Genomic DNA, 13,400 nt, shown 5'->3' with positions numbered 1-13,400 from the left:
TCCCTCAGCTTGGCACTCAAGGACCTCTGTGACCTGGTTCTCAGCACCTGGCTGTGTGGTTGTTCCCAACACAGTCAGTGGCTTTCCTCACCTCTGCACCTTTGCTGTGGTGATTCCTTCCATCCAGAAACCCTTCTACACTGTCTACCCTAAAGCTGCTGCATCTTTCAAGGTTCATCTCTTAACTGAGCTCAAACTACTCTCCCTCAGGCTCCTCTCCTGTCCCGCAACACTCCTAAGAGTGTCTTGTTAGAAACTGTGAGGGAGGTCCTGGGTGTAGAGCACTTACAATATGAAGAGCAGGGTACCAATCAGTGCCAATTGGCCCTTGTTTGCTGTCACCTCCCACCAGACCTCACCTCCCACCAGACCAGTTCTCTGAGGGCAGGGCCCCCGTACAGTCATCTACAGGTGCCTGGCACATGACAGCCATTCATCGAAAGTGAGCAGGCACAAATGCCTCTGTCTGCAGAGTGGCACTGAATGTGCTGGTCCTCAGGCTGTCCTAGGCTGGAGTGGCCCAGAAGCTATCAGATAGCCTGGCCACTCCCATCCCTCAGAGGGAGTCCCATTGAGGTGTACCTAACTGCAGATTCCCAGGGGCTGAGGGGTGAAACAGGCTGGCTGATGAGGCTGAGGCTACCATGAAGTCTAAAGGGGAGAGTAGATTGTTACAGCCCACCTCTGAAGCCAGAGGGCCACTCGCCTTCCAGTGGGGGCCAGGGAAAGGGAAGCAGTGTCCTGACTGGAGGCTTCTGGTTAGCAGTTGGGAATTCTTTTCTAGGATACTTTTGGTGCATGCATGTGGGTGCAATGTTCCTAGGGCAGACAGAGAAACAAGACGCCCTCCCCTAATTGCTGCTGTGCTCATGACCCCTTCCCTGGATGGCATCTCCCATCTTCCTATGCTCAGGCCAGTCTCCTCCTATCTTCCATGTTACAGCCGAAGGAAGTCTCTCTTTTTTTTTCTTTTTTTAAAGATTTATTTATTTATTTGAGAAAGAGAGAAAGCAAGAGTGAGCACACAGTGGGGAGGGACAGAGGCAAAGGAAGAGAAGGATTTAAGCAGACTTTGTGCTGAGTGTGGAGCCTGACGTGGAGCTCAATCCCAAGACCCTGAGATCAGGTCATGATCTGAAATGAAGAGTCTGATACTCAACTGATTGTGCCACCCAGGCACCCCTGGAAGGGTATTTATTTATTTATTTATTTGAGAGAAAAAGAGAGCATGTATACATGTGTGTGAACAGGAGAGGGGCAGAGGGAGACAGACAGAGAGAGAGAGAGAGAGAGAGAGAGAGAGAGAGAATCTTAAGCAGATACCATGCCCACCATGGAGCCCAACGTGGGGCTGGATCTCACCCGCCTGAAATCATGACCTGAGCCAAAAATCAAGTCAGATGCCTAATTGACTGAGCCACCCAAGAACCCCCAGAAAGATCTTTTAAATTATTACTCTGCTGATCACAGTCCTTCTGTGCCTCCCCACAGACCTTAGGTAAAGTCTAAGCTCCTTTCTCAGGAAACCCACAGCCCTCTGCACTGTCCCTTCCAGCCTGGGCTCCTCACAGAAAGCACCCTGCCCTCATGGCCAGCCAGGCCAGGTTCCTTATAGTTCCCCTGCCATACTACATTGCTTCACAGGCCCAGCCTGTGCCTGGGCTGTTCTCCCTGCCTAGAATGCCTTCTCTTCAGGTTTCTCATTTTGCTTTGTTCTGAGGACATTTTCTTTAGCAAGTCTTCTTAGACCCTCAAGAAACCCGTCCTTTGGCTTTCTATACTCCTTTGGCCTTCCCTGACTGTCACCTCCAGATAAACACTTTCTGGAGGGCAGGGTCCAGACCCGATTTATTTCTAGATTCCTGAAGCTCTGCCACTGGCACTCAGTAGGAACTCAGTAAAAGTTTAGAGTACCGGGGCACCTGGCTGGCTCAGCGGTTGAGTGTCTGCCTTTGGCTCAGGGCGTGATCCTGGGGTCCTAGGATGGAGTCCTGCATTGGGCTCCCCCAGTGGAGCCCACTTCTCTCTCTGCCTCTCTCTGTGTGTCTCTCATGAATAAATAATATCTTAAAAATAAATAAAAATAAAAAATAAATGTTCAGAGGATGGAGCCTGCTGAGGTCCCTTCTACCTGAGGGTAGTACAGAGTTGGCGCTGCTGTTGAGAGGTGCCCCTGGGCTGAAGAAACTGAAGGGGACCTGGGGTCAGAACACTGCCCAGGGCTGCTGGGCATCTCTGCAGAGTGGCTAATGCCTCTCTAAGCCCTTGTTCCCCTCACCCCACCCCAGGCTTCCTGGATGACTTGTCCAGTCCCAGAGATCTGAGTCTAACACAGCCAGCCCCCAGACAGGTCATGTAAATGATATCCAGAGGGTGGGGAGGAGGCAGTGATATTGACCTCAGAGCCCCATGCTTCCTTTTGTCCTTCTGGGCTTCTTTCCCCAGAGAAGGAGGCCTCTCTTCTGTCCCCCTGAAGGCTGTTTTCAAAATCACACCCTAGGCAGACAGTTTTATTTACAAGGAAATCTTGGCAGGATCTTGACTTGTTAGTAGAGTAGGGATGGGGGAGGGTGGTGAGAAACAAAAATAGTTGAAATGATCACACTTTCTGAAACCGAGATGAAAATTGGTGTCTGTAGCAAACTCACCTAATTAGAGTGGAGTTAATTTCCTCCTCTGTGTTTAAGGGGAATAGTCATTATCGGGTGAGATGGTCACAGGTTGGATTCTGGGGTTGGGGTTGTGTGTCTGCTTTATGATGATGTGAGCATTAAATGCAACTTTCACCGATGGAAGAGTGTCCCTTTCTGACAGGAGGGTGGGGGGGGGAGCAAAGACCAGTGAATAGGTGGGTGTTGGGTGATGGGAAGAGGACTGGAAGGGGACTGACTGACCAGGAGTGAGTCCCTGGGCCTCTTGGGAGAGAGAGATGGCATCTGTCCCAGTTGACCACTGGACCAGTTTGCAGGCAGAGCCTCTGCTTCTGGGAGGCAGTCTCCTGGGAGCACTTTCCTGCAGGGAAACAACACCCCTTTTTAAAAAGATCCCCTGTTCCTCTGGTCTGACTTCACTACTACTTGCTTTAGTTTCTTTACCTCCCCTCTCCCCGTTGGGCAGTTTTCTGGGCTTGCCTCTGTCAACCAGGTCAAACGCAGCCAGGGCACTGTCACAGGGCTCCCTTGTAGGGAGGACGAGATTGAAGATTTGGGGTCCCCGCCGGCCATCTCTGACTTCTCCCATCCCCGAATTACTGGGCGTCTCTGGACCTCCCAGAATCTGAGACCAAAGGGAGGGGAAGCGAGACTGAAGGGTGTTCAGGGTCCAGTCCTCCCAGCATCCCGCCCCCAATTCACTCCCAGTTAACCCCGACATCGCCAACGTACTGAAAGCCTCGCCCCTGCCTCCTTCACGCCTCTGCAGTCTCCGAGTGGTCGTTAACCCGGTGGGTCTTGGGGGGTGGGCACGGCCCCATCCAGGCCCCGAGACCGTCCCGGCCCGGGATGGAGGCCGAAGGGAGCGCGGCACTCCCCGGGCGGTGCGGCCACTCGCCCGCCGGCCCCGCCGCAGCCCGGCCCCCGCCCCCGCCCCTCCCCGGGCCGCGCCGCCCGGACCGAGCTGGCTCCCGCGGTGGCGCCCGGGGGCTGGGGACGGCGGTCCCCGGGAGCAGCCCCGCCCCGCCCCGCCCCGCCCGCGCCCGCGCCCGAGGAGTCCGCGGGGAGGAGGAGACTCGCGCGCAGAGCGGGGGCCGCGGGGAGCGGGAAGGGAGCGCGGGGAGCGCGGGAGCGCGGGGAGCGCGGGGCCGGGGCCAGCCCAAGGGCGGCCTCGCCCGGGAGCCGGCGCGGGGGCCGGGGCGGAGGCGGAGGAGGCGGAGGCGGAGGCGGGGGCCGGCGCGGCCGCGGCGCGGAGAAGTTTGGCGGCGGGAGGCTGGGCGTCCCGCGGCGGCGAGGCGGCGAGGCGGCGAGGCGGCGGCGCGGGGGCCGGGGCCATGGGGGCGGGCGCGGGCGCGGGCGCGGGCGGATGGGCTGGCGCGGAGGCGGCGGCGGCGGCGGCGGCGGCGGCGGCGGCGGCGCGGCGCGCTCAGAGCCCCCGGAGCGGCGCGGCCGGCGCGGCGCGAAGTTAGCCCGGCGCCCCGGGACGAGCCCCGCAGCCGCCCGCCCGCCCCGGAGCTCGCGCCGGCATGGGCGAGCACCCCAGCCCGGGCCCCGCGGTGGCCGCCTGCGCCGAGGCGGAGCGCATCGAGGAGCTGGAACCCGAGGCCCAGCAGCGGCCGCCCGCGGCGCCGGAGGACGTGAGTGCCCCTTCCCCGGCCCGGGCAAACTTTCTGGGGGGCCCGGAGGGGAGCTGCCCCCGTCTCGCCCCCGTCTCGCCCCCGTCTCGCCCCCGCGGGGCAACTTGGAGGTTTCAAGGTGACGCGGGAGCGCCCCGGATTGGCCGGGTCCCCGCGGGCGGGAGGGGGCGGAGGGACCGGAGTCCCCCAGACGCGCGCCACCCCCGCTCGGGCTCGGGCTCGGCTCGGCTCGGGCTCGGGCTCGGGCTCGGCGGCTTCCCCGCGGGACGCAGCCCGGCCGCTGCGCAGGGGACCGGTCGGCCGCGGAGCCCTCTCCCCGCGGCTGGTGCAGTGCCCGGGACACGGCGTTTTCCCGCAGAGGCGGCCGCGTCGCAGCAGGGACTCCCCTCCCCTCCCACTCGCGACCTGCGGCCCCCGGGGCCCGGGGAAGCAGCGAGCGCCGCAGAGTCCGCGGTGCCTGGCCGCGCCGGCCGGTCTGGCCACCGCCTTCCTCCCCTCCGAATGAGCCACCTCCCGGCCCCGGCCCGCCCGAACCGCCCCGGCCCCGGCGCGACGCGGATGAAGGCAGCCGCTCGCCCGGCCCGAACCGGCCGGAGGACGGAGAGTGCCGGGAGCGGTGCTGCTTCCAGAAAAGAGCCCGGGAGTCCCGGGCCGGGTCTAGTGCCGGCGACCGTCCGCGGGGCGAGGGTGGGGAGGGGCTGCCCCAGAGGGCTTCCCTGCCGTCTGCCGCTGGAGTCTCCTTCCCTCCGCCCGGGGAGCCCTGGGAGCTGCACTTGCTTCGGCTACTCGCTCCTGAGGTTAACCTGCAAGCAGAGGCGACAGCCTGGAGACTCTCTGCCCTGCCGTAGCCCTCTGTCAGGGTAGGGAAATGGAGTGAAGCCAGGACCCTAACCCGCAGCGAAGGAGCCTCGGGGGAGCTTCACCTCTTCCCTCCCCTTTGGCCGCCTGGGTTAAACCCCTCACCTGCTTCTGGCCCCAAGCCCCAGCACCCACCCCTCTCATGCATGGGGCACTTAGATCCAGCCTTGGAAGAGACCGGTTAGATTTCGGGGCATTCCGGAGACCCCTCCTCCCAAACCGCAGGCAAAGGTTAGTGTTTATTCAGGGCTGAGTTGTCCACAGTAGGGGTCTCTGGCCCCCGAGAGCTGAGGCTATTGCAGCAGGGGGTGCGCTCCCCGGTGTGCGAGTAGACATGGACACAAGCTTTAGGCAGAACTTATTAGAGGCCCTTGGACAGAGTTGGACGCCTTTATTTAGTAATTGTTGAGAATCCCCCTCCTTCAGCTTATGCCTCCTCCCGCCTGTCTCCAAGAGAGGGACAAACCCCCCCCCACCTCAGTTCCCTCTCTTTGCTTAGTGCAGCCTCATTTGGGGAGCTCTTCCCAGGTTTCCCCTGGTGTCTTGCGGGTTCCTGAGTCTGGGGAGCAGATGGGAGGCTATGCCAGAAATATCAGGGGGCTAGAGAGACCTTGGTGATAAGTGTGTGTTTCTCTCTCTCTCTCTCTCTTTCTCTCTCTCCTCTTCCTTTTCTTCTGCATGGCCTCCCTCTCTACCAGCACTGGAAAGTCCTGTTTGATCAGGTACGTGAGCAGTTAAATCCCCCCACTTCCTTCCAGCCCTCCCCACAATCAGTCTCCCTGCTTGCGTGGGCTTCCCTAGCTCCGCACTCCTGAGACGGTGACGTTGGGGGGAGGCGTGGCTTAGTGCATCTCTGAAACTGATCGACAGGGCTCTCCACGGCTCTCCAGGTTGCAGGAGTAGGCGGTGGGCTCCCCTGAGAGATCCTTCCCTGCCTCCTCCCAACTCGGCCTCACCAGAGCTGGGTCTGTACCATGTAGAAATTGCACAATAGGTATTGGAAGCCTGGGACATTTCCCGTATGCCTGGGGAGACCGCAGCCCGGACTGGGGAGGTGGGGGAAGGGCTTAGGTTAACATCCCGTCTCCTTCTTTACCTCCACCTTCAAAGATCCCTGGCCACCACTGAAGTCAAACCTCTGCTGTCCTTGGAGGGTGACTCACAGTTTGAGCTCTTTTGAAAGCTGACTCTAACTTTGCGGAAGGGGTGAGAGAGTTCTGTGAAATAGTGTGTGATTGTTTGCAACGCCTGGAGTCTATAGATGTGCGGAATGGTGTTGGGAATGCCAACTTCGGAATCTGTTGGTGGACATTTGACCTTCAGCAAGGAAACAGTTTCTTTGTTGCTTAGTACCGGTGCTAAGCGCTTACGTATATTTCCCTCTCCATTCCACCCCGATGCAGAGGAGAGGAGGCCAGGGATGTCCCAGCACAGGGGAAGTGGTGAGTGCTGTGGTCCTGCAGTGATGTAAGCATGATTGTGCCATGAAGTGTGTGCAACTTTAAGAGCCCTGCTGGGTTGGAGGAGAAGAAGCTGAGGAAGTAGCTTGGACCAGACCTTATCCTATTGTAGGCAGTGGGGTGTTGGCAAAAAAAAAAAAAAAAAAAAAAACTGACAGCTTGGGCTTCAGACAAATTTAGTGTGAGGAACCTACCAAAGGCTGGTGCCCAGGTGGTCCTGAAAGCTGAGAAGTCATGGCAGGCCAGAGGCAGGGCTTGGGGGGTGTCATCCACCTTAGCGGGAGTTTTGGCTGTGGTTTGGGGAACATCCACCGGCTCCTGTCCCAGTGGGGTGGCGCATCTCTCCCTCTGCTCCCACGGGACACCCACTCTCCCTCCAGTTCCTAAGAGCACAGCAGCTGCTGGCCTGCTGCCCTGAGGCAGGAGGGGCCGTCTGCTGCCACCGTACCGCGACCAGCAGGCTGCCAGCCCTTCACACCTCCTGCCAGATTTAGAATCAGAACCTAGAACAAAGTGTATCGTTTCTTTTCCCTCTGTGTCTTTCTCATTTGATTAATTTTCTCTGTGTGTTTACATTTGAAAAGGAACTATTTGGGTGAATGGAGGAAAACTTTTAGTAGGAAGAATTTGGAGCAGAGAGAGGAGAGAACATGTAGCAACTAATATTCCCTGGTGGTCTGGGAAATCCATTTTCTGTGTTCCCCACATCCCACAGGGAGGTCCCTAGTGTCACAGAGAGCATCTCCCTGCTTCTAGAAGGGCCCACCCAGAAACCATGCCAGACAGACAAAATAAATTCTAGGAAAGAAACTACCAAAGTACTCCAGGCAAACCATTTTTTCTTACAGTGAGTTCAGCGTTATGTCTATTCCCCATCTGTCATGTGGCATTAGAAGCCCATTTGTGGGGGCTCATGAGTGGCCCAGTTGGTTAAGTGTCTGACTCTTGGTTTTGGTTCAGGTTATGAGCTTGAGGTCGTGGGATCCAGCCCCACATCAGGCTCCATGCTCAGTGAGGAGTCTGCTTGTCCCTCTCTCTCTGTTCTTCCACCTACTTGCATGCACTCTCTCTCTAAAATAATAAATAAACAAATATTATTTTTTTTAATTTTAAAAATATTATTTATTTATTTATTCATGAGAGACAGAGAGAAAGAGAGAGAGAGAGAGGCAGAGACACAGGCAAAGGGAGAAGCAGGTTCCACGCAAGGAGCCCGATGTGGGACTCAATCCCGGGTCTCCAGGATCAGGCCCTGGGCTAAAGGTGGTACTAAACCGCTGAGCCACCTGGACTGCCCAATATATATATATGGCCATATATATGTATATATATATGGCCATATATATATATATATATATATATATATATAGCTATTTATTTATTTATTTATTTATTTATTTATTTATTTATTTATTTTTAAGGAAGAAGCAGCCCATTTCTGTCACCTTCCTTTCTATGGGTGATTTGTGTTTAAGGAGAGCTGAGCTGCTCCTGAGCAGGGCTTGAGCTCTGGCAGAGATCCAGTGCCTCTGTGTTTCTTGCCCCTACTTCGTGAAGCTGCCCCTGGACCATTCCCCAGTATGCCAACTGGAGAGTAGATATGAAGCTTCACCAAGGAGTGTGCAACTTCAGGATCCAAGGTTATTCAGAACTTGGAAGGGTTTTCCCCTTGCCTCTTCCTGTGGGCCTGCTTAAAGATAGGACTTGGGGATTGGGGAACTTGGTGCATTTAGGACTGAATATTTGGGGGTTGAAGTAGCCCCCAACCACCTTATACAGAAATAGACAGCCCTGACCAGTCAAACTGTTGTCAGTGGGGTAGGGTTCATGACAACTGTCCATCCCTGCAAGGTGTTCCTCTTTCAGAGGTTGATGGAATGAGAAGCTGGCCTCAGTAGGTCCTCCTTTCTTTCCTTGGTCAAGGGAACAGCAGTGATCACCCAGTTTCAAACTGGAACCTGTTGGAACTTCCCCCCAGGCTTTAGGAATGGCATTGTACCCATTGTTCCCTCTGCTGCCTGGGTCTTCAGCACATAGACTAGCTTTCACCCAGCCCGAAGTTAATTAAACCCCAAGAACTAGGGATGTCTGGGTGGCTCAGGGGTTGAGCATCTGCCTTTGGCTCAGGACGTGATCCTGGGATCCAGGATCTAGTCCCACACTGGGCTCCCCTCCAGGACCCTGCTTCTTCCTCTGCCTATGTCTCTGCCTCTCTCTGTGTGTCTCTCATGAATAAATAAATAAAATCGTAAAAAAGACAAAAACCCAAGAACTAGAAGTCATGACCTTAACCTGTTGGTCTGATGTGGTCACCCCTCAACTAAATAGTCAGGATGCCTTTTGTGGGAGGTGGAAGTGGAGAAAACAGGTGACCCCAGTCCTGTGGAGGTTTATCTCTCTCCCCCTTCCCTCTTGTGGGAATTTGTCTGTCCTGCTAAAGCAGGAGAGTAGCATGCCATCCATCCTCACCCCACCCTGGACTTCTTCCCCATGGATCTCAGAAGTTGTAGCAGGCAGGAAAACTGCACGTCATCACTTCAACCCCCAGACATTCCATATGCTTTGTTTCCTATTTCCACTTCTGCTTGAGGGAATTATCTTTTCATATGCTAGGGATCTTAATGGTTTTCCTAAGTATTAGATTTTAAAGTTATCTAAATATGAGTCTGTTGTCATAGTGTACTATCGTGGTACAAAATGTCTTACTTTTCGACAGTTGAATCTGCTGAGCTTTTCCTTCATGATTCCTTCTTTTGCTTTGGACTCAAGACAGGCTTCAACCCTCTTTATTTAACAATTTTTTAAAATGTTATTTACTTATTTATTTACTTAAACAATTTTGGGGCTCAAACTCACGACCCTTAGACCAAGAGTCTCACACTCTTCCGACTGAGCCAGCCAGGTGCCCCAGTCTTCATCCCTTTTTAGATCTTACAAATATGCACTTCTATTTCCTACCAGTTTTTCTGTGATTGAAGAAGTCATCTGGCCCTTTACTCCATCCAGATATTTTTCCTATCCAGTTATGCCAACACTTATTAAGAAACACTTACTTTAATGTGTTTGGAAAGTTTTATCACTTGGTAAATTTTTATACGTGGTTCTGTTTATTTCTCATCTATTGCCCTGATATTTGTAATTTTGCACAAGTAATGTGTCCTTTGGTCCTGGCTTTATGCTGTTCCACAGGCTCTTCTTTTTTCAGGTTATGCTTTGATAGTCTCACTCTTTGTCCCTTCCTGACCCCAGGGAGGTGCCCTCAGGGATCAATTCTAAATGTGCTACAACCAGCACACAGAGCAACTTAGATAGCCTGCTGGGTACAGGACCCTGGATTTGGAGTCAGAGAGACCTGGCTTCGAACCTTGCTGACTTTGTGACTGGGGCCAAGTACATTAGCTCTCAGCCTCAGTTTCCTCATTTGTAAAACAAGGATGGTAATCTTGAACTCCAGGGACAACTGTGGGAATGAAACCGAAGTGGAGACTCTTTACAATGTCTGATACGGAGTAGACATTCGACAGCTGTCTCTTAACTGGCAATCAGAATTTGCTGGAAGAAGCATAGGGCTGCTTCTGAGATCCAGACCCCCACAGGGAAGGCAGTGGCCTCTCTAAACTGGCTCCTTCCCAATCCAGGCTCCTGGAAAGAGAGCCACTTCTGAGCCCAGAGGATTTTCCTGCTTGCTTTCCCCAAGTGTCTCCCCTGATGGTCCCCTTCTCTCAAGCCTGGGGTCTTCCCTGAAGCCCCCTGAAGAAGCCAGCTTGATAGGGTTGACCCTGAAGCCCAGTTCATTTGCAGTTCTCCTGCAAGCTGGCTTAAGTTGCAGGAGCTGAAAAAAAAAAAAAAGGTTCAGATGGGGCCACTGAATGGATTAGCGAGAGGTCACAGAGGAAATAACTGCCACAGAGACAGGGCATTGATGGCAGCCCCCCCCCCCAACACATGATTAGCCAGCAGAAAGAGGTTCCCAGAGAAGGACAAAACCATGGGTTTGACTGGAGCTCTTGCTTAGGCTCTGTACCTCCAACCCCTTATCAGGTGGCCTCCAGGGCCCTTGAGGCCATGGATGTCCCTTTACCACAAAGCCAGCTTTCTTATTCTAATCCTGCCCCAGTGACCCTGGCAGTCATGCTGAATGAACCCTTTTATCCCTGACCACTCCCAGAAATACATTTGATGGCAGTTGAGCAATGAGGTCAAGGGATCTGAGAGTGTATGTTGCTTGCCACACGACAGGCACACATGTGTTCAAGCAGATGACGCGTCAGACTGGCCCCGCCTGTGTTATTTTGGGTTCAAATGTCTTCCCCACAAGCAGGCCCTGACTGTGGGGCTGCCTTGCTCATGCTGGCCACTCTGGGGCTGCTACCACCTCGAAGACCTAATAGGTTAGTAGAAGGTTGGTGGAAGCATCGTATCCAATCTGCTCATTTTGCAAACTCAGAAACAGAGGTGAATGGCCTTCTGAGATTATTTGGTGCAGTCGTATCAGAGCTGGGACTAGAGCCCGGTTCTGTTCCCCCTCTGACCTGTGTTCCCGCCACCAGGCCTTGCAGACTTCCATTTGCTTACTTAGCGCCCTGAGTGACTAGGGCAGCGGAGAGTTCACACATCTGGCTCCAGTCCCAGTTCTGCTCTCAGCTGTGTGGCAACAGGCAAGCCTGGTGACCTCTCAAGCTTCTGTTGTCCCATCTGTACGCTGCCTAGAATACCACCGTTCCCTCAGGGTTGGGTGAGGCCCAGGAGCTAGCATGTATGTAGCACTTGGCACAGTACATAGTGAGCACCTGATAAACATGGCAGTCGTGTCATGTTACTGGAATTTAAGAGAATTGATGCTGTTTTCAAAAGAACCTCTGACATGTAATAGCTATAGGTGGCCAATCAAAGTGTCCAGGTCCCCAGGCTAGGGTTCCTTCTACCCTATTGAACTGGCTTCTTCAGGACAGGAGCTGGAAATCCACATTCCTTCTGAACTTTCCATAGGAAAAGAAGAGAAGCTTTGGGACAAAGGATGCCTGGGATGGGGGTGATGCTCAAGTGTCCCCTCTGCTCACCGGCTGGATGCTTGCATGGCTGAGGGTGCAGGGCCTGGCCATCAGTGACTAGAGCCCAGAGCCAGCTTCCTCTGCCTGGTGGTCCATTTGGCAGTTCCTAGGGGTCTTCTGTGTTACGGAAATGGGCCCACATGTATCTTGAGTTGTGAACAGCCAGGGGTAGCCACCATCTCTGTCTCACCAGCTTTTCTGAAGCAAGTTACAGCTTTGAGTCAGTAAATTTCTTTAAGAGAGCAAATATTGAGTGCCTACTGCATGTACATATGTCCTCGTCTCCTTTTGATCTTTCAGAAGCTCTGTGAAGTGAGTAGTACTATCCCCTCTTTACAGAGCTGGAAGCTGAGGCCCAAGAGGGTGGGGCTTGCCCAGAGACACAAAGCAAATGAAGGTCCTCTGCAGAAGGGGTTATCTGTAGTTTGTCCACAAGGCTTCGGGTGGCTTCTGAAACAGGGTGGAGGGGCCCAGGAGGTGAAAGTGTTTGGTGACCCGTTTTTGCTACCTGCCTGGCTCCCATTCCCCTGCCTCTTGGATCTCTCAGCCCTCTCTTTTCTGGGGAATGAGGGACCCTTCTGTGGCTTCCAAGAGAAGCAGTAGGAGGAAATGGGTTTAGGCTGAAGGGAGGGATGGGGCAGATGTGAAGCCCCTGACCCTTGCTCGGACCCAACCCCACCCCTCCCTGCCTGTGGCTTCCCCTCTGGGCTGGGATGCCTGCCTTTTTGGCCATGACTCAGCTTTAGTCCCTAGGCCGCTGGGATGGCTCTGCCTGGATGAGTCAGCGCAGGCAGGGCAGTACGTCCGCTCCTGGGGACCCAAGGGACCTTCCTCTGAGTCCCAGCCCCCAGCTGCCCTCTCAGAGTCTCTAAGGCCTTCCTTGGGGGGCTCTGAAAGAGGACATGCAGGGGCTTCCAAGAGGCTCTCAGGGTGGGAAGAGACAAAGCCTGGAGGAAAGAGCCAGCGCCCACCCCTCATTGCCCTCCTAACCCCAGCTTCCTGCATGGGAGTTGGGGGGAGCTTGAGCGCTCTTCCCCTCCAGCCCAGGTGTTGAGAGAGTTGGGTGGTTTTGGAAACATGCCCATTATCCAGCAACTCAGGCTGGATTCAGGCCAGGATACCCGCTTCTCTGCTAAGGGAAAGGTGTTCTAGCTCCCCAACCAGCCTGCCAACCTCAGAGCCAGATTCAGCTGTTTGACTTATGGGGAGGAGGGATGCTTATGAGCCCATATGTGGCTTCTGGGAGAAACCTCTTGAGAGAGATGAGCTGCCTCCCCCCTAGACCCCTCCCCTGGCAGCTGAAAGAACAGAAATAATACAGCTGGGAATCCTAGAATCACAGAAGCTTCTCTAGCTGTCAGAGGCCTGGCTTGCCCAAATCCCAGGGGAGCACAAGGGTCCCTTGTGCGTCCATGTGGAGTGACCCAAGGACAGGAGGGTCAGAATTCGGGCTTCAGGAACTGGTCTCTCTTCTTCCCAGGGAGGCTTGATGTCTGAAAATCCACTCCAGCCCCAGCTTGAGCAAGCCAGATGGTGCCCCGCTCCACTCACTGGGAGGGCCTCTGGACAAGCTGTTTATCTCTGTGTACCTCAGTTTCCAAATCTGTTAAATGGGATTAATCATACTCACTCTAGATTTGGTGTGAGAATAAAAGTTAAGAATAAGAAAAGAAAAAGAATATAAGAATAAGTATCTTATTAAGATATTTGTGAAAAATCTGTATTTCAAGAGTCAGGGGGAGA

General features: G+C 54.5%; 1 protein-coding gene across 1 annotated transcript in view; it reads left to right on the top strand.

Annotated features, from left to right (window-relative positions):
• The first annotated feature begins 4,141 nt into the window (after positions 1-4,141).
• Positions 4,142-13,400, top strand: part of RHBDL3 (rhomboid like 3) — a 44,958-nt gene continuing 35,699 nt past the window's right edge. Inside the window, exons 1-2 of the mRNA XM_055315202.1 lie at positions 4,142-4,288; positions 5,845-5,868. Of these exons, the coding sequence (XP_055171177.1) occupies positions 4,178-4,288; positions 5,845-5,868 (135 nt within the window). The 5' untranslated portion in view covers positions 4,142-4,177. The remainder of the gene's footprint in view (positions 4,289-5,844; positions 5,869-13,400) is intronic.

Source organism: Nyctereutes procyonoides, unplaced genomic scaffold (assembly GCF_905146905.1).
Source record: "Nyctereutes procyonoides isolate TBG_1078 unplaced genomic scaffold, NYPRO_anot_genome, whole genome shotgun sequence".
Lineage (NCBI taxonomy): Eukaryota > Metazoa > Chordata > Mammalia > Carnivora > Canidae > Nyctereutes > Nyctereutes procyonoides.
The sequence above is the reverse complement of the archived record's forward strand: the minus strand, read 5'-3'. Positions and strand labels throughout refer to the sequence as shown.